The 18,542-nt window shown below is 37.2% G+C and overlaps 1 protein-coding gene across 6 annotated transcripts in view; it reads left to right on the forward strand.

The window, feature by feature from the left end:
- The window catches only part of CYRIA (CYFIP related Rac1 interactor A), a 56,161-nt gene extending 38,819 nt beyond the window's left edge, over positions 1–17,342 (forward strand). For all 6 annotated transcript variants that reach the window (XM_041489183.1, XM_041489184.1, XM_041489185.1 and 3 more), the window contains 9 exons: positions 5,598–5,719; positions 6,638–6,743; positions 7,766–7,902; positions 7,987–8,064; positions 8,340–8,456; positions 8,551–8,630; positions 10,118–10,244; positions 13,977–14,047; positions 15,183–17,342. In XM_041489183.1, coding sequence (XP_041345117.1) covers positions 5,598–5,719; positions 6,638–6,743; positions 7,766–7,902; positions 7,987–8,064; positions 8,340–8,456; positions 8,551–8,630; positions 10,118–10,244; positions 13,977–14,047; positions 15,183–15,246 — 902 coding nt within the window. In that variant the 3' untranslated portion in view covers positions 15,247–17,342. The remainder of the gene's footprint in view (positions 1–5,597; positions 5,720–6,637; positions 6,744–7,765; positions 7,903–7,986; positions 8,065–8,339; positions 8,457–8,550; positions 8,631–10,117; positions 10,245–13,976; positions 14,048–15,182) is intronic.
- The last annotated feature ends 1,200 nt before the right edge of the window (positions 17,343–18,542 follow it).

The following is an 18,542-nucleotide window of genomic DNA, read 5'->3' on the forward strand; positions in this document are numbered from 1 at the left end:
CCCCCCCAAAAAAAAAAAAAAAAAAAAAAAAAAAAAAAGAAGAAGAAAAAGCTTGACATCATCTCTTTTCCCCTACTTTCATGCAAGTTTCCACATTGTCAGTTGCAATTCTTTTTGACATCTAACATTATTCTGCAATCCAGACTGGGATTCAAGTTTTGTAACTCCATGGTCATACTTGAAAAAACTTGAATCCAGCATTAATTTCAGTTAATGCTGTATAGCAAAAGCAGTTCTCTTTGCTCCCCAGTACTCATTTTAGAGTTGGGCAGTTGTGCTGGGTCTGTGTGGAGAATAACATTCTCCATGCAGGTGGAAAGGCCTTTTCTTTAAAGGGGTATTGCGGACTTAATGCATTCAGTCAAATTACTCTTTTTTAAGGTCTACTGAAAGGTATAAATAAAGAAAATAATTTCATCCTTATTAGAAAGTGCACCATTTTGTTGTTTTACACTTGGATCTTGATGGGAGTATTTTTAATCAAGCTGCTACCTCTTGGTTTGATTATATATCACCTACTTTACCTTAATTCCTTCTTAGTGCTCAGCTTGAAAATAATGCTAGGAAATGTGAGTGCCTGGCAAGTCTTGAGAGTGTGGATTTCAGGATTTCACAGCAAATTCTCTTGAAATGGATCTTCAGTTCAAGACTGTTTTGTACTTTAAATGTTGACCTTATTTAAATTAGTTGCAGATAAATTAATTCTGGGTACTTGAGCTCTTTCTGTACCATCTTAAAATTGCTCTTTTTTGCAGAAAATCTGTTGTCAAATCACTGCTGCCTTTTTCAGGCAAAGTAAATAAATAATTCCACATGAATTCTTGGAAATAATTTGAAAGTTGAGGCAACAATTTAACTTAAATCTAAAAGACTGAGGCTTATAGATTATTCAAAGATTCAAAGATGTCCTTAAGTGACACCTACAGTCCCATTCACTCCTCAAATACTTTTTATAAGATGTTTCTAACCTTAATGTGAGCTGGTCCTTTTTTTTTTTTTTCACTGTTAGCTAGGTGGATTTCACTTAAGCCTAGTTAAATCACTCTCGTCCCCTCCAAGAATCTTATTTTCTAGGATTCCCCCACATCCCCAGAAAAATTAATGAAATTTTCAGTTATTATTCATGTACCATTAAAAGGGTCTATTATTAGAATGTGTCTGGCAGCAGAGCAACTGCCCACTTTTCACATAATAGGCTATTAATTAATACTCTTGTTGCACAGGCAGCAAGGCTGAGGATATAGTCTGGGTCCAGCCTGTGGGAGGTTGCACTCAATTCCCAAACTGTGGAATGCCCTGAGCCACAAACTGCAGCTCAGTCAGAGAGGTGCTGTGTGTCCATCCCCCATCCACCACAGAGCTGAAGCTGGGCACTGATCTCCCTGGCACAGCACCCTGCCTGGAGCCAGTATTAACAGTTTTGTGAGCTTCCCTTTATTCTAGCTAATTTAGAAAGAATGAAGTTAAAAAATCCCGTGTAGCCTGGATAGAGTACTGTTTCTATTCATTAATGAATGGGGATTCATTAATGTATGGAGTGTAGCAGGTTCTGGTACCCTCTAAAGTGCATTACTCGCTGTAATTGTAATGCCTTTGCTCATTTCTGAGATTTTCTTTTAATTTTGTCCCAGATTGGCATGGAAAAAAATCATTGTCATGGTGACAAATCTGAAATAGAACTTTAGCATTATGCATTTAAATATGTATACTGCTCTCTAACTTGCTAGATGAGGAATTATTTGCCACGTTCAGCAGCGAGCATGACAAGAAAAGCTGAAAGCAGAACCCATGAAAGCTCTTGTTTAACTCCCTTTCTTTTGCTATGCTGTGAAGACCAGAAGAGCATGGTATTTTTATGACAAATATGATTTTACATTCACTGAAATGGAAGAACTAATCAGCCTCAGTGGGAATCCTCTTAACCACCTAAGGGTGGAATAAAGTTCTCAGCTTTTGGTCTGCATTTCAGATTCAGAAAGCGTGTGTGAGTTGGAAATGCTTCTTATAGTCCTGTTGTTAGTTCTCTTCATAGTACTGTTCTTTCTTCATTAAAATTAATTACTGAGGTATTTTTATACTTCATTTGGTATTGGTAAATGCATCACATCCTTTCTATATTTAGTCTTATCCTATGAATACTAATATTTTACCTACCTAGAAGTTTCTGTTTTTTCCTAATGCACATTTTGGTGAAAGATGAGGTAGATACCTTACACTGTTAGGAGGATTTTCTGAAACAAATGACAGGTATTTTACTAAGAAAATAATGATGACCCAAATTTCATGCCCCAATATTCACCTGAAATTCTTAATGCACCCATAAGTGAGCTGTAGCAGGTCCAGGTTTCCGCTTGTTCTTCGTAAAGTCTGAAGTTTCATCCAAAACATGGCATAGGCCATGTGTAAATGTGAAAGAGAGCATGTGTTCTTTGGAATGGATGAATTACCATGGTCTGGTTATTTCTGATGGAGTCAGTGGAAATGTATTTCTGTCCAGAGCTAAAATTTTCAGATTTTGCTGGTAGATTCATGCCTTGCCTGACTCTTGCATTAATTTGATACAGGATTCATGTAGTTGTGTGGTTTAGGGTTCACATTAGAAACATTTGTCCAAAGGGAGGTAAAAGGGTTTTCTATTTTGTCTTATTAAAGACAGAATGCACTGATTGCTAATCATGAGCATTCTAAAAACTCAGCCTTGAAACGCAGTGAGTCTGGCTATTATGGTAACTTGCGTTCACCACGGGCTGGCCAGTGGAAGTGGTTTCATTTATAAATGGGCTCAGATTTCTGAAGCACGTGCTGGTTCTCTGGCAGTGTGGGGATGAGAGGTGAGCACGGCCAAACAGTGATTCCACCCGTGGTTCAGGACTGGCATTGTTTAATTCAGAGCAGAGAAACAAGCTTTCATTCCGTTGGAATAGCAGGCCAGTTCTAAAAGTCAAAATCTGTCATGAAGAAGTTTCAATTCCTTTTAGTGGTTGCTGCTATTTTTATTATTGTTGTTGACAGTAAGATGAAATTGTTTTCAAAGTGATCCATTTCAGTTATTTTAGCTGACCATTTATGGCAGCATCTTCTTGTAAAATCCCTTTTGAAAAATGGCCATGGTCTTATCAGAACATCTGTTTGCATAACTTCTATTTCATAAATAAATGCATGCTTTTTAAAAAAAAAAAAAAAGCCTGAACCATCCTCCCTACCTTTCTTTTTAAGCTAAACACTTTCAACATAAATATAAACTGCTTCTGCAAGTGCAAGCTAAGCCTGCTTCTCTGGAACTTTTGCAGCCCTCTTCCTCTCCTTTCCCTGTCTTTCCCTCTCCCACACACCTACCTGCCTCTTGCTCCTACTCTGTCTCCAGGTGCTGCGATACTGCAGAACGCTCAATGAGTTTCAAATATTCCTCCTTCCACCAACTGCCAAAAGATGAATTGGGAACTTTTGAAAAAGACTTACAATAAAGGATGTTACTAAAGGCCTTTTTGAAGTCCCAAAGTGCTGGGCAGTGTATAGTATTTGCAATCCCCTTAAGCACTAGTACTTTTAAAGAAAATAAATTGTAAAAATTAACATTGAAGTACCTTGTTAACTAACAAAGTTAAACAAGATGCTTCAGGTTACCTGCACATGCAAATTTTATATTCATGAACTTCACTAACAAGTTATTTATTCTCTTTTGTGTTAGTATTCACTGAAATGTTATTTTCATTATCTTAACTAATAAAATATAGGTACTGATTTTTATGTGACTCCCACCTTCCCCTGCTCTGTTGTTGTATGGTATGTAACTGTTTCTCAGGATCACTGCTTTCCTCATTGAAGTCAGAGGGGTTTTCTGTTTTGCTTCTTTATCACAAGATGGCAAACCCCATATGGTGTGTACCTGATATTTCTTGCAGCCTGAGGAAAGAACCAGTGTGGAACACTGTAAATTTAAAGTGACTGATGGGTCAGTTCAACAGCCATGTCCCAGATTTTCCTGTGGGGAGTTTTTCCCTTTGGTGCTCCTTTCTCTCACTTCTTGAAGGATAGTGGAATTTTTTAGTTGCATGAAATATTTTGGCTGTAAAACCCAGCTAAGTAAGCCCAGTTTATATTTATTTTCACTTCTTAAATAAGATAAAGGAAAACTTCCAGAACAAAAGGAAAGTCCAATCAGTATTATGTGCCCAGTTTTTTGGAACTCATGGTGCCATAGGAATATGGGAAGGGTTTTAAGTATGAGTTGCTTTGAAGCTACAGACATGTAAATCTCATTTAATTTGTGTCCTGTTTGTGCACGGTCCATAGGTAACTTCATACATTTAAACAAATTATCCTAACCTGAAACATCATGAAGAAAATGCCTGTTTTCCATACACTCCAGTGCGAACCAGTTCATTTATTTCTAATGGGGACTGGGTAAATTAATCCCATACTGATACATGGGTAGAAAACTCTGTCAGTTTTCTTGAGGAGAGTAAGATGACTAAATAAAATAAGTGTTTTTAATATTTTTTCTAGGGCTTACGAGAACTGGCCCTGGACAAACAACTTAATAATACTTCTTGTCTATTGATGTAGAGATGAATACAGTAGCTCATCCTAATTGATGAGTTTTGCACTGAACTTACCTCACTGCTTTTAATTCAAACAAACAGTCTTTAAGTTCTAAGATTTAACTAAAAGGTAATTCTTTCTTTCATAAAATTAATATTCTGTCTTTACAAGCTATCAATACAAATCTAAGGGAAAAAAATATTTGTGTCTCTGTAGATATCTCATTGTTCCTTCACATATAGACTGCAATCCCATATGTAGGTCATCCAGTCTTTGGTCAGTACCTGTCATCTTTATGTTTTAAAGCAAAAGAAGACAGAAGATCTCTACCTTGTCTAATGTGTCAGTGTTCTGGGGATAACATCACTCCCTAGTGTCACACTGCTGTGTAAATCCCATAGGAGGAGATTTGAATAGGAAAATTGATCTACTTTCAAATGTCATTTCTCTCAACAGTAAAGGTCTACAGGTCACTCACACCTTGAAAACTGATAACTGGCAGAGCTGGATTTATTTGAGTGGCAGGAATGATCCCTGACATAAGAAAAATTTTATTTTTAATAGTACCATATCTGTTTTACAAAGGAGAAATAAATTACCCTGGTTAAGGAAGCCTGGAGGAAAGTCAAAGTGGAGCAATATCCCACTGCTCCATCCATTGAAAGGCCTGATTTTATCCCCAAGCTGCAAGAAAAGTGAGCAATTCTTTGTAATTGAGCCATGGAGCTTGTGAAAGAGAGGGACTGATGCATTATCCTATTTCCTAATAACATTGCTTTATGATACTGCTGCTCTTTAAAATGCTGCATTATGAGAAGAGGCATTATGAGCCAGAGCATACAAAAACTGTACTGTTCTTCCTTCCTTGCTATAAAAAGCAGAAGCTTGGATGTTAGCAGAATGGCAGTATAATTGTATATTTGGAAAAAAATACATCAGAATGGAGTTACACATACTCAAGCTGGATATGGTATTGTTAAGCAGAACTGAATGATCTTGCCATTTGTACTGCAGCTTCCTTTTGACTTTGTGCATTTTGCTTTTCTCTTTCTTAGATGCACAGCCCACGGATGGAGAAAGGGAGGTCTGGAACCAGATCAGTGCAGTTTTACAGGACTCAGAAAGCATGCTTGCAGACCTTCAGGCTTACAAAGGAGCTGGACAAGAAATTAGAGATGTATGTTTGTTAATGGCAGTTCTTTGGAAGCAAAATCAGGCAAAACTCAATGTGTTCCTTGCTTCTGGTCTCTATCCAAGCACATTCAATGAATTCCAGTGAAAATTTCCTTAAAATGTATTTATAAGATATGTAACAGATTATGCATAACATTCAGTATAAAGCTCTAGCTTGAAATCGTTAAATGATGGCTGTTGGAACTTCTTTGGGGTTTTCTGTTAGTAATTATTTACTGTTTTTCACTTTAATAAACACCATTTCATATACCTTGTTTCATGTATCTCATGGCAGAAGTCAAATTTGAAAACATGGAAGAAGTAATACTCAGGTGTCAGAAATACATAGTACAGATAGCTGTTTTATTCTGTAAGTGGAATAGTGAACCTCAGTAAATTATAACTTCACATCCACTTTAGAGGCATCTTACCCTCTAAAACTGGTCCTGAAGTACACTTCTGAACTGTAACTTAGAATTTTTCTCAGGTGACAAAAACTTTTCCTGCATCAGATTTGTAGATACTCTTAGTGTGGGGTGTTGGTTACTTAAAAACCTTGACATGTTGAAGTTTTTAAAACCTTAAAAAAAACCGGCTACTTTTGCAGCCAGTAGTTACACAAAAGGTTTTACCTGATGCTTTCACAATAGTTTTGCTCCCAAAAGAATATGCTAGAACATATTTCTCTGTGTCACTGTAATGAATGATTTTGTAACACTGTAATGAATGATTTTGAAACAGTACCTCACAGGGGGAGAGGGAAGGTGAAAAACATGGTATTTTCTTGAATCCTATGCAATGTAATTTCTCAGAATTCTTCTATGTTTTACAATACATTTTAAAATAATGTAGGAAAATTCCAAACCACCTCTTGCTTGTTATTTATTTATCACAGGTCTTTACAGTTATATTTTCATTTCAGGCAATACAAAATCCCAATGATATCCAGCTGCAAGAAAAAGCATGGAATTCAGTCTGTCCCCTGGTTGTAAGGCTAAAGCGCTTCTATGAGTTTTCACTCAGATTAGGTGAGCCCTGTTTCAGTACGTCTGTTTTATAGGTTTTTTATATATAATGAAAGAAGAAGTTTTGTCTTTCCACAAACTTTTTTAAAGACTTGTGGAGTTAATATTATTTCTGTTTGATATCAACGGACATTTAACTGCAATTGCATTTATCAAGGCATCTCTTTAATCTTAATTTCATATTTCACTAGTTTGTCTATATTACTGAAATGGCATACAAGCAAAAAACATGATAAAACTACACAGTTTTTCTCTATTTCCTGCCACGTTTCTGGACTTCTCTGGTCCATGTTGGACTAATGCAATTTACTTTTTGTAATTTGGATCCCCTGGAGCTTTAAAAGGAATGTAAGCCAGTCATATTTTGAGACTTTTTAAAAGCAGAGATAATGGGGGAAATGTATCAATAAACTCTCTCACAGGGTGAAAATCCAAAGTTGGATGTGTTGTACATTGACTTTGTCATCCCAACAAACACAGAAACTGATGTAATTACTCTTTGAAATAGGACTCTGGAATGAAAATATGTGTATGAAGTGAGAGGGCTCCTAGTGGAAGGGGTTTCTTCTTCAACATCCTGTAACTATGTCTTTCACTTTTTGAGTTATGCTAGTAATTATAGGCACAGAAGCTGATTTATATTGCTATCAGTGCCTAAGAGTACACTTTTAGTAACAGAGATGCCAGAATAATCTCTATACTGAGCTGATGGCTAATTGAGAAGGATGAAAGTGTTGAATATCTGAATGCAAGAAAAATGCCTCCTCTAGAATTTTTGATAAGGATCCCAGATAAAGGGTGACAAAAATGGAAAAGAATTCAATGATACAAAATGGAGAGAAAATGGCAGAGCCTGAAGAGGCAGGTGTCTTTAATTACTGCTTCTCACTTCAGAATAGTAAGAAAAAGCATATTTAGGGCTCGGCATGTTTGGAGGGTTTCTTTCTTCAAATGCAGTATTTTTAGATATGTAGTTAAAGCTTTGTGTGGACTGACTACAATTTGTGCTTCTGGTTTTTATTCAGAGAAAGCCCTGCAGAGTTTACTGGAATCCTTGACATGCCCTCCCTACACTCCCACTCAGCACCTGGAACGGGAACAGGCTCTAGCGAAAGAGTTTGCAGAAATCTTACATTTTACTCTTCGTTTTGATGAACTTAAGGTTAATAAAGTCTTTCAGTATATGTTGATTGTTGCTGTGTATTTTGAACCAAAACTGATTATTTCCTGTTTCTCTTCCTGGAAGATGAGAAACCCAGCAATTCAGAACGACTTCAGTTATTACAGGCGGACGATAAGTCGCAACAGAATAAACAACATGCATGTAAGTAAATAAACTCTGATGTGCTGCACACAGTGAGGTATTTATTTATCAGGATGCATTTATGCCATTTTTGGTAAAGTTTTTGCTTTTGATTCAGTAGCTGTCATGTTCTCTCCTTCACACTGAGAGTTAATCAGCAATCCGGATGAAGTGATTAGAGAGGACTGTTCAAGTAACAGTCTGCATTCTGACATGAACATGTACTGCATCTTTTTCTTGCTGCTGGCAAGATTTTAAAGAGCTTTACTGACTATTTTTTCTTCTGTTTTCATCAGCTAGACATTGAGAATGAAGTGAACAATGAAATGGCCAATAGGATGTCCCTCTTCTATGCAGAGGCCACACCAATGCTGAAAACCCTCAGTAATGCAACGACACATTTTGTATCAGAAGTATGTAAAGGGGGAGAAAGGTCTAACACAGACATTCTTGATTTTAATTTTACAACATAGTTTACTGAACACTGCCTTTTTCTTACCCTTCCAGAACAAAACTTTACCAATTGAAAATACAACGGACTGTCTAAGTACTATGGCCAGTGTATGTAAAGTCATGTTGGAAACACCGTAAGTTTTATCTTAAATCTTGGGGGTTTGTATGACAGAACTTACATTTTAATTAGCCACCTGGGATAACACACTTTTTTCCAAGTGAATTCCTCTATCTTTGCCTTAAGTTGTTACTTCTTTTTGTATAAAAAGCATGACCTGGTGTTAGAAAGCCTTGCTTCCTGTTCTAACCACCTTTTGATATCTTTCATGAGTCAGTGTTGAGTTCTGTTGGGTAGAGCTTACATGGTCAGCCTGCATTTAATGAAAGGTTAAAATACAGTGTATTAATCTAATGCACTCACAGGCTTCAGTGTCTGTGTCTTGTCTAACCAGGGCCAAAGCCAATTGCTGCTTCCTGCTTGCCCATGCTGCTCACTTATTAACACAGAGGGCCAGATTTTGCCTCTTCCAGGCAGTACTTTAGCAAATACACAGGGGCTATTTCAAGGATCATTTAAGTAGATCTATTTTTGGATGCAGCCATCTTATTCTAGATACAAAAAAAATCAGCTGTATGAATTTTCATTCATGTAAATGTATTCAGCTGTACAGTTGTGTTCGTGTCTGCTAGTGTAGGCAGTAATAGCCAGTGGGGTTCTTTATTTTGCTGTGCATTTATCGGAGTATATTTTAGGTTAGACATCTCTTTGACTGGAAAACACATATAAGATAAAGTCAAAGTAGTCTTTCTGCCTATGAGTCATTTGTTCATGGAGCCATGTAAAGAGTAGAACTCCTGAGGTTTGTGCTTGTTCATGAAAATTCTGGAGAACTGTCTGTAGGGGTGGGACTCCTCTCACAATCCTGAGATATCATAGAAGTGGTAATTGAAAAGTAGCCTTATGAGTCAGCTCTTTTTTTTGGCAAAAATAGAGAAAAAAGTTGTGAGTCATATAGAAGATTATCTGATATTTAATACTAATTGTGGGATAATCAAGCATTTTCACATCACAATTTCTGTCACCTTTAAGTCTGTTCACGTTACAATGCTGTGGAAGAATAAAAGTTCAAGTTATTGTAGACTGACAGGTATTACAATACACAGAGAGAGCACAAGGACTGTTGCAATCCATCTTGGTGAAGCACTGTACTTCCCAGCTGCTGAGCTTAGGTCCTACTGAACTATTCCAAAGTAGGAATTTAAGCAAAAAGAATGGCTTTCCTTTGATGTCCCAGCATGTGGTGTTTCTGGGATTAAACTGAAGTGTTTCAGATCAGTCTCCATCATATTTCATTGAGTTTTCTATTAAGCCATCATCACATACATTTTGAGGATCTCAACTGTACATGGGTATGATGAGAGGTTTACATCTATCTGCTCTCTAACCATTTTTGTAAATTGGCACAGGCTTACAGAATTCACTGATATTCAAAGTCTTACTAATGTGCATCTGCAACCTTAAAATATACTTTTGGTTCAGATTTCATGCGCTCCCAGTCTAGTTTTTAAATTTTTCTAGTAAAAGGTCTAGAATGTTTATTTCTTTTGTTCTGTTTTCCAGAGAGTACAGGAGTAGATTCACCAGTGAAGAGACCCTTATGTTCTGCATGCGAGTAATGGTGGGAGTTATTATTCTGTACGACCACGTTCATCCTGTGGGAGCTTTCTCAAAGACATCAAAGATTGATGTAAGAGAAGCCTTTCTTTAATACTCCATGGGTTTGAGAATACTAGTCTGCAGTTCTTTTTCAGTGCAAGCTTATGACTTGGTAGAAATAATTTTAATTACTTTTGAATGGCAATTTAGAATCTGTCTTCGCCTGTGCTCTTTAATACATCAGTTTGTTTGAAAATAAAATAAGGACCAACTTTTTTGCCAAGTGGATAGTTAGGCTAAAATAATTTTATATTACACCTAGCCTGGAATATGTTCTGTGGTCATAATTTTTTATAAATCATGTAATATATCGATGCTGAAATGCTCATCTTTGGCAGTAGTTCTCTTGTAAGTAAGTAGATATTCAATGTTTTCTCTGCTTTGTCTGAGCTCTGAAGTAACAGAACTGAAATGTTACTGTTGTAATGTTGATAATGACCCTTCAATTTTATCTTTGGTATGGCCAGTCACAGAGAAATCAAACTTATTTTTCCATTTGAGAAATTGCAAGCACATATGAAAAGAGTACTCTTGTCTTTTCTACATATTTTTACAAAGCTAAATCTGACACACCACTTCTTTCAGCAGAAATAAGCTGTTAATAATGAAAAATATGCCAAGTCTTTTGATTTACAAGAGAGACATCGTCAAAAGAGAAGAAAAAAAACATATATTATTGCCCTCCATGATACTGGGTCTTCCTTAGCATTTTGCCTGTGCGGATACCAGAATTTTGCCACATCTCCTCTTTGACTCTCTACAGAGGGAAAGATTTGTCACAGAGGTGAATAGATTTGCTCAAGGTCATGAAACAGATAGAGCCTGGGACTTGAATGCAGATTTCTTGAATGCTGGTTCAGTCTCTTGCCTACAGAGGCAACACAAATGAAATTCTGATAGGACCAAATGTACATTGTGTGTACTTTGTTTCTCACATTTATCCTAAAGCCCTGTCATCATACAGGAAAGTTAGGTAGGTGTAAATGGGAGGCAGATTTATGACTCAGTTTAAAAAAAATGAGTACATGGTCCCACATCTTGATTTGCAGAATTAACTCCATGATTTTTTTGTAATTAAAAAAATATCCTGAGTTTGTTGATGAGTTTGTTTTACTGTGGTAAACAATTATTTTCTCTAAACTATTCACTTCAGCCATTTAAGCCATTGCAAGAGAATTTCAGGGACAGTGGAGTATATTACCCTTTCTTTATTCTTTCAAGACTGGAGGCTGTATTTTAAGCTATTAATGACAGTCTCCTAGCTTAGACATCTGTTTTGGTTTGAAATACAGGTGTCTGCCAAGGATGACGGGAACCTCCCTTGGAATGGAAAATATGACCCCTCCTTCTGAATTACTATAACTTTGAAATTAAGTGCAAGGCAAAGATACGGGAAAAGGAATAACAGTTCTTTACTAGTATGTATGTGTGTAACAAGGCATGCAGACAACAACAATGGCAGCAAAAGCAAACAGAAGGAAAAACCCCAGAAACCCCAGTAAACGGTGTGTTCCTGCTCTCCAGGCACGGTCCCCCTTGGTGCAGTTCCGGGCACAGCCGGCAGGGGCGCTGCTGGCTCCCGGCAGGCAGGGCAGGTGCGGTGATTCCCCCGCGGCTGCAGGGGGCGCTGTGGCGCGAGCGCAGCGCACATGGCAATGGCGGGATGGAAAAAAGGCGTTCTCTACAAACCCCCCCGGGACAGCCGATCCCACTACCCCAGCAGGATCCTCGGGAGCAGCAAGATGGAATGGCAGGAAGGAGCAAAAGTCTCAGGGTGGTGAAGGAGTTGTATCAGAAACTGCAGCTGTAGCTGGAGCCTCCGATGGAGCGGGGCCTCCGACGGGCAAGGGGTGTGGAGCTACAGCACAGCAGAGAAACCAGAGCCGTGGAAGAGGAACGGAGCTGGGCAGCCACAGCCCGGCTCCGAGCAGGGCAGGGGAAAGGCAGGCTTGGGATCCTGGGGTTTGCCCTGAGGCACCCCAGCAGATGGGGAAGGGTCCCTTGTTAGCTGAGGTGGGGTGTTAATAAGGTCCCAGTGCAACAGCTGCTCCTGGGAGCACAGCTCGCTCCTGGCAGAAGAAAGGCAGCAGGACATGGAGCCCTCAGTGGTGATGAATTCTCCCCACAGCGACTGCAGCCTCTCTCCCCTCTGAATGCCGAGCGTGCAGGAGAGCTGGGGGCTGCACCCAACCCCTTTTTCCCAAGCCAGTTCTCCTAGTGTCTCTGCCCTTCCCAGGGAAACTCCCAGGTAAAAAGGGAGAGTAGCCAGCTGCTCTCCTCCCCTGAGCTGTGGCAACTTCTTTTGTCTCTCTTGAGTACCTGGTCGTTATTGTCTCCTAGCAACACATACGGAGAAAAATTCCCTGAAAGAAACAAAAGGAAGAATCCTAAACTCCAACATTATCCTACTTGTTTTAGGTATTCTGATTCTAACAGAAATGAAAAATAATTGTTTTAATTTTTATCCCCTTTGTCTTAGTCTGGTCTGATCAGATCTGCTGGGGCATGTAAACCTGTACGGAGTGCTGTGCACATAGACTTGAACTTCTCTAATTTAGGAAGAATAACCATGTCACTTCAAAAGACATGGTGCTAGCCTGAGAATCTCATCTGATCTGTTATTTGCAAAGCTAGTTACACTTTCCAGGTAGAAATAAGCCAGCTGAGCAGTGAGCAGTGTTTGTTGGGCTGCTCCCTGTCGGGGATGCTGAGCTACATTTTCTGACTAATTTTTGCTGGCACATAAAGGGACCCTGACTTAAATTGTTTTATCATCTGCTTCCTTAATAAGGCAGAAGTACTCTTCAGCTGCAAAGAAATTTCTACATGTAGATTTAGCACTCCTCTAAATCCTCTAGTAGATTTAGCATCTACTCTACATGTAGATTTAGATTTAGTCACAGTGTGACTTGGAGAATTAAAGGATCCATATCTTGACTCAGCTGTGTCTTTATCTGTCATTTTGAAGAAGATGAAATTAATCTAGGCTAATTTCTGAATAGCTAGATTCAGTGTCTTCAGAGCAGTGGGAAGAATTAAGTACTACTGGGGAAGATATATTCTGAAAAGGTTAGAAGAATTCCTTGTTTCTCTCTATTGACTAGCTCGGGAGTCTCTACAATGGGTCAAATGACTTCTACTCCTGCTTTCTCTGCTTCATTTCCCCTTTTGTAAATTTGGACAGAGTTTCAACCTGTTTTTTACAGTCTCCACAAAGATGTTCATTCAGTGTGGTGTTAAAATCAACACCATGGACTTCTTAAATTAAATTTTTAACCACTAGTTGTGAAACAAATAATAAGTTGTCACTGGCTAGGTTTACAACTAAAAACTGAATACTGAAAATTACTTCCTTGTATGCAAACATAAAAATAAAAGTCAAAGTTGAAACATCTCTTCTTAGAGTTGTTAACAGCAGTGACACGGAACTCCCAAAATCTCTTTTTTTCAGCTTGTATCAGATAGTTTGGATTTTTGTAATTTTTACTTGGAACTGAAGAAACAGTGTGCAAGTTAAAATGTAGATACTTGATACATAATTTACTCTCTACAAATGCTTATTAAAGTAGATGTTTTCTCCAAAGTTAAGTTTTTAACTTTGAAATAATTTTTAATAAGTTGTAATATTTTTATTGTGTCGTGTAAAGCAGCATTAACACTCAGTAAGAAAAGAAATCTGCCTGTATACGGTGAATTTTTTCCTTGTTTTCAGCTAGTGCAATTCATATATTATTGTTCAATAGTGGCATGCTTCTGTTCCCAGATGAAGGGATGCATAAAAGTTTTAAAGGAACAACCGCCTGACTCTGTGGAAGGACTTCTGAATGCTCTCCGGTATGTGTGATTCAGCCTTAGAAAATTCCTCTTTGTTTTTCTCCCAATCTCTTTATATTTAAGTTTCTTTACTTTAGAAGACTGATTTAAGAAGATTATCCTCTCAGGTTTCCTCTTCATCACCTGGGTTTTTTTAATATTAATTTCTTCCCATTTCATTTCACTTGAATAAACAATAACTGTTAATATTGTAAACAGTATATCCTAGCTAAGATTTGCTATATAAAGTACCCCAGAATCTGGAACATTTTAGAAATGAAGTGTCAGATTTCTATTTCTCAAACCCTAAGTGCTTCCTTTTTCCCTTTCCATCTTAGTAAGGCTCTTTTTTTTTTTTTTTTTAATCATGCTAAATTATACAGCTTCAAGAAAACAGCATCCTAAATCCCAGTCCTGTTAATGGTGCTGTACTGGGAAGGAAGGCACACAGGGGTCTGACGCTTCTCTGAAGCTGAGAATGTTGTTAGTTGTCAAACCCAAGTTTTTCAGAGCTGTTTTGAGTTCTCTAGCTGTTGAATGCTTGGATAGAGGGAGAACTGCACTTCCACATTTGCTTATCATGTCTTTTGAATTAAAGTGGATATGGAGTTAATCTACAGGTATCAAGTGTGTTTCAAGCTTATGTTATAATCAGTCTCTCTGTTAGCATAAACAGTGGAGAATGCTTGGGTTTAAATAGAAAAAAACTCACTAAAGCTCTTTAGTCCTCTCAGAATATTTAAGAAAACTGCTTAAAGTCATAGGTTATGCCAAAATTCAGTCTAGATTCCTTAGTGATTTTAGTATTTACCATATTTCTTATGTCTTTCCATGATTTTGCTTCTTTTGAGGCTTTTAACTAAAAAAAATGAGAGATAATTTTGATCCAAGATCATGACAATGTCATAGACTGATACCAAACAGGATTTAGCCACAGTTCTCCACCTTTTAGCAGGGAATAATTTATTGCATATTGTATTTAGAAGATAAAGAGCACCAGATTCTTACCAGTTAAATTCCAGTGATCAGTAGAGGAACATGTAAATTCCTCCTTTGTGTAACTGAACTGTGTTGATTTCAAAAACAGGCTCAAGTGTTCAGACTTTTCCTATCTCTGTTCATTTTATAAATGATTGTTTTAACTTGTAATTTCTAGGTTCACTACAAAACACCTGAATGATGAATCTACTTCAAAACAAATTCGAGCTATGCTGCAGTAGTATCCAGAGACAAGTAGATGTTTGTATTGATCACAGAAGATGTGTATGTTTACATAATTTAATACAGTTTGATGTTAATACTTGTGTGTATTTACATAACCATTTTCTTCACATTGCTAAAATATATGAATCTGTTCATAACCTGACTGACTTTATATAGTGCAACCTAAGTTTTTATTCTAGCCTTTATCTTTTGACTTTTAAAATACTTTTTTACTTAGATACTTCAGTTAAGACAGTTTGTCTGTGCATTTTAATCCTTAAACATCTTCTCTATCAGAGAAGTAGTAGTGAAGACAAAATGGAAATCAAACTGAAATGTCAAAGGTACCACAGAAAAGGAACTTTAAAGAAGAAGAAAGTTAATATAAGAGAAAGCAAAATTCATTTGGTATGTTTTGAAGAACCTGTGCACAGTTTTTCAGTCAGTTTTAGGATCTTGTCAAACTAATATGAATAGGAGAATACCTGATTGTTCATTACTCATAAAATGCATTGTCTTTCCTGTAATAAGTGGAGATCCACCTAATTTTATGGATTATATGCTGTCTAGCATCCAAAAATGTATTCAATTCAAACAGGTAATTTTACCTTTTTTATTAAGTATAACCCATACCTTTCAACAACTGAGGAAATTAATATCCTTTTTCAGTTGTTGTATAAATAAACAGAAAATATGCTTAAAGATCCTTGATGGATTTTGAAAACTGTATAATTTTATTAGATTTAGAAAGGAAAGGGAAAATGCTAATGCCTTGACTTAAATGGAAAAGGTTTGTCAGTGTAAATATATCACAGTGAACATTAACTACCAGACAGCTCTAGCCAGTAATTTTTTGGCTGATCTAAGCTTTTCTGTAGCAAACTTCCCTGGTGTCAAATCGGCTGCATCAGATGAGGGATGGTTTAAAATTAAGAGCTGATCTGTTCTTAGGAACTCCATTTAGTTCCTGGTAGTGTTTTTCATTAGATGACTCAGAGTCAACACAGAAATATTTATCAGCTGACTGCTCTTCACTGGCTTTTGAGATGTGATTGATACTTCAAGAAGTTAAGTTCCTTGCTGAGTTGTTTGTTCTTACTTTCTGGTAAATTTTCCAGTTAATGGAATAGAAATACTTTGCCAAAAGCAGCAAAGTGCTCATGCTCTGTTATCTGTGTCTACTGGGTGGTCTGCAGTTGTTGTACATATTCTTGCAGAGGTCACGTTCAGAAATTGTGTTTGATTTTGTGTACTTTGCTTGCATGTATGTGTGGAAACTCCAGTGCTTGTGCACAGATTCGGATTGTATTTGCTTATCCCCACATAGATAAATCAGGGTTTGTGTGCTTTCACTGGAATTTTCATGCACATCTCTTCTAGAAACATTACCTTAAGACTTTGAAGATGCATTTGGTCTGCTGGAACTCGGCTGCACTTTGACAAACTGTGTCATTGAACTCAGTCCTTAAACAGTATTAATGTCACAAATTCTCTGGAGTAGGGATTAACTTGAGAGCTTATTTCTGAGCAGAGCAACCCCTATGAGGTTTCTCAGATGTGATCAAAATGCACAGGTGCCAATGTCATGCATGTCCTGATGCTGGACAGCACCACAACTCCAGCATTCATGTCACACGCCTGCAGGTGCAGCAGCCAGTTGCTATGTTGTTCTTGGGGAGAGAGTTGGAACTCACTCACGTTACATCTTTTTCTTTTTATGAAAGCAATGACTACACTATTTTCACAGTAGTAAATCCACTGTTTACAGGCTCCATTTTTAATGGGGGGGGGGCATCTAAAAATGTATGTTAGGCAAAATCCTGCTTTGTTCATAGTCACTTCCAATTAGGTAAATTAGGTGGATGACAGGCCATTCTGTTGAGCTTTGGTAACTGAAGTTAATATGCTTACCTGCAATTTTTTGTCAAACAATGAAGTCTGATCTTTAAGTAGCCCAGAGAAAAACTATTTGTCACTTGTATAATAAAAATGTAAACCTTAAAGCATTCTGTGAGTTGTCATGTGCTGTTTGTGAAGTCACGGGATTTCTTGGCCTGCTTTGATGTTTTTGTACAGACGTTTGTTTGAAATAATAAAAAATTTGGTACAGTAATCTTTGGGACTCCCTATATTTAGTGATAAAGAGGTTGAGAAATACCTCATTTAAAGTTTTGTACAGACGTTTGTTTGAAATAATAAAAAATTTGGTACAGTAAGCTTTGGGACTCCCTATATTTAGTGACAAAATAAACAGGTTGAGAAATACCTCATTTAAAGTTTTGGATCATATAGTAGGTTCATCTTTAAGTGTACTAAAAGCACTTGTTTCACTTGTGTGCTACAACAGTATAATCTCACATCACTTTAAAAATCTTGTGTTTTTCTGACATATATTAGCACTTGTTTGTCATCATGGCCAAGGGGAATTGTTGATACTGCTGAGGGCATGAATCCTTTCTCTGACTTTTATATCGTCACATTAGTCATCCTGACCTATGGGGGCCATCTCAGGTTGTGTTTATAATCAATAAGGTTACCAGAGGATTATTCATTTAATTGTAAGATAAATTCAAATGAATAGCTTTTGGAAGAAGATCTATATAGACTGATGGTCAAAGTTATTGATCTCCATTTTGTCAAATCTTATTTTGTCTCATTGTAATATAAGAGTACATATTTGTGGTATGATAAATACTTAAGCCTCATAATGACAGTACTTCAGAATGCTCATTTATGAGTGTGATTAGTTTGATTCAGAAGAGCCCTAAAAATTTTGCTACTTTTGTGGTGAAAGAAAATACTGTTTCAGGGTTGTATGAATTTCAAAGACTAAAATTTGTCACTTTGAACAATAGAATGTATTTGAAACATAATTTATGACTTCTAAGCTTTCTGCTGCTACTGAGTGGCTGTCATGAAAGATAGCTTCTGAAATTGCATTTACTGATACCTATGTGGTAGACCACATCACTCAGATAAATTGTCTTACATTTTCCATGTCTACTAAAATTTACAAACTAACAAGAAGTCCTCTCTAAGTTGCTTTCTCTGTTGTAGTTCAGCTAAATCTGAACCGGAAGTAAGACATAAATGAAGTTGCTTGCATTCTTACATTTATACATTAAACAATGTCAGACATAAATTCTTCATTTGAAGTGATCTGTCCTCCTCCTCCTCCCCCAATTTATTTCTTGAGCAGTTTGGTGTAATCAATATATTCCTGTGACAATACAGTGACAGTTCAGTAGATTCCCATTTGGGAAATGGAGCATCATGTTTTCATGTCACATCTGAAAGCAGTACAGATGTCCAT

This window comes from Pyrgilauda ruficollis, unplaced genomic scaffold, assembly GCF_017590135.1.
Source record: "Pyrgilauda ruficollis isolate IOZ18807 unplaced genomic scaffold, ASM1759013v1 scaffold90, whole genome shotgun sequence".
Lineage (NCBI taxonomy): Eukaryota > Metazoa > Chordata > Aves > Passeriformes > Passeridae > Pyrgilauda > Pyrgilauda ruficollis.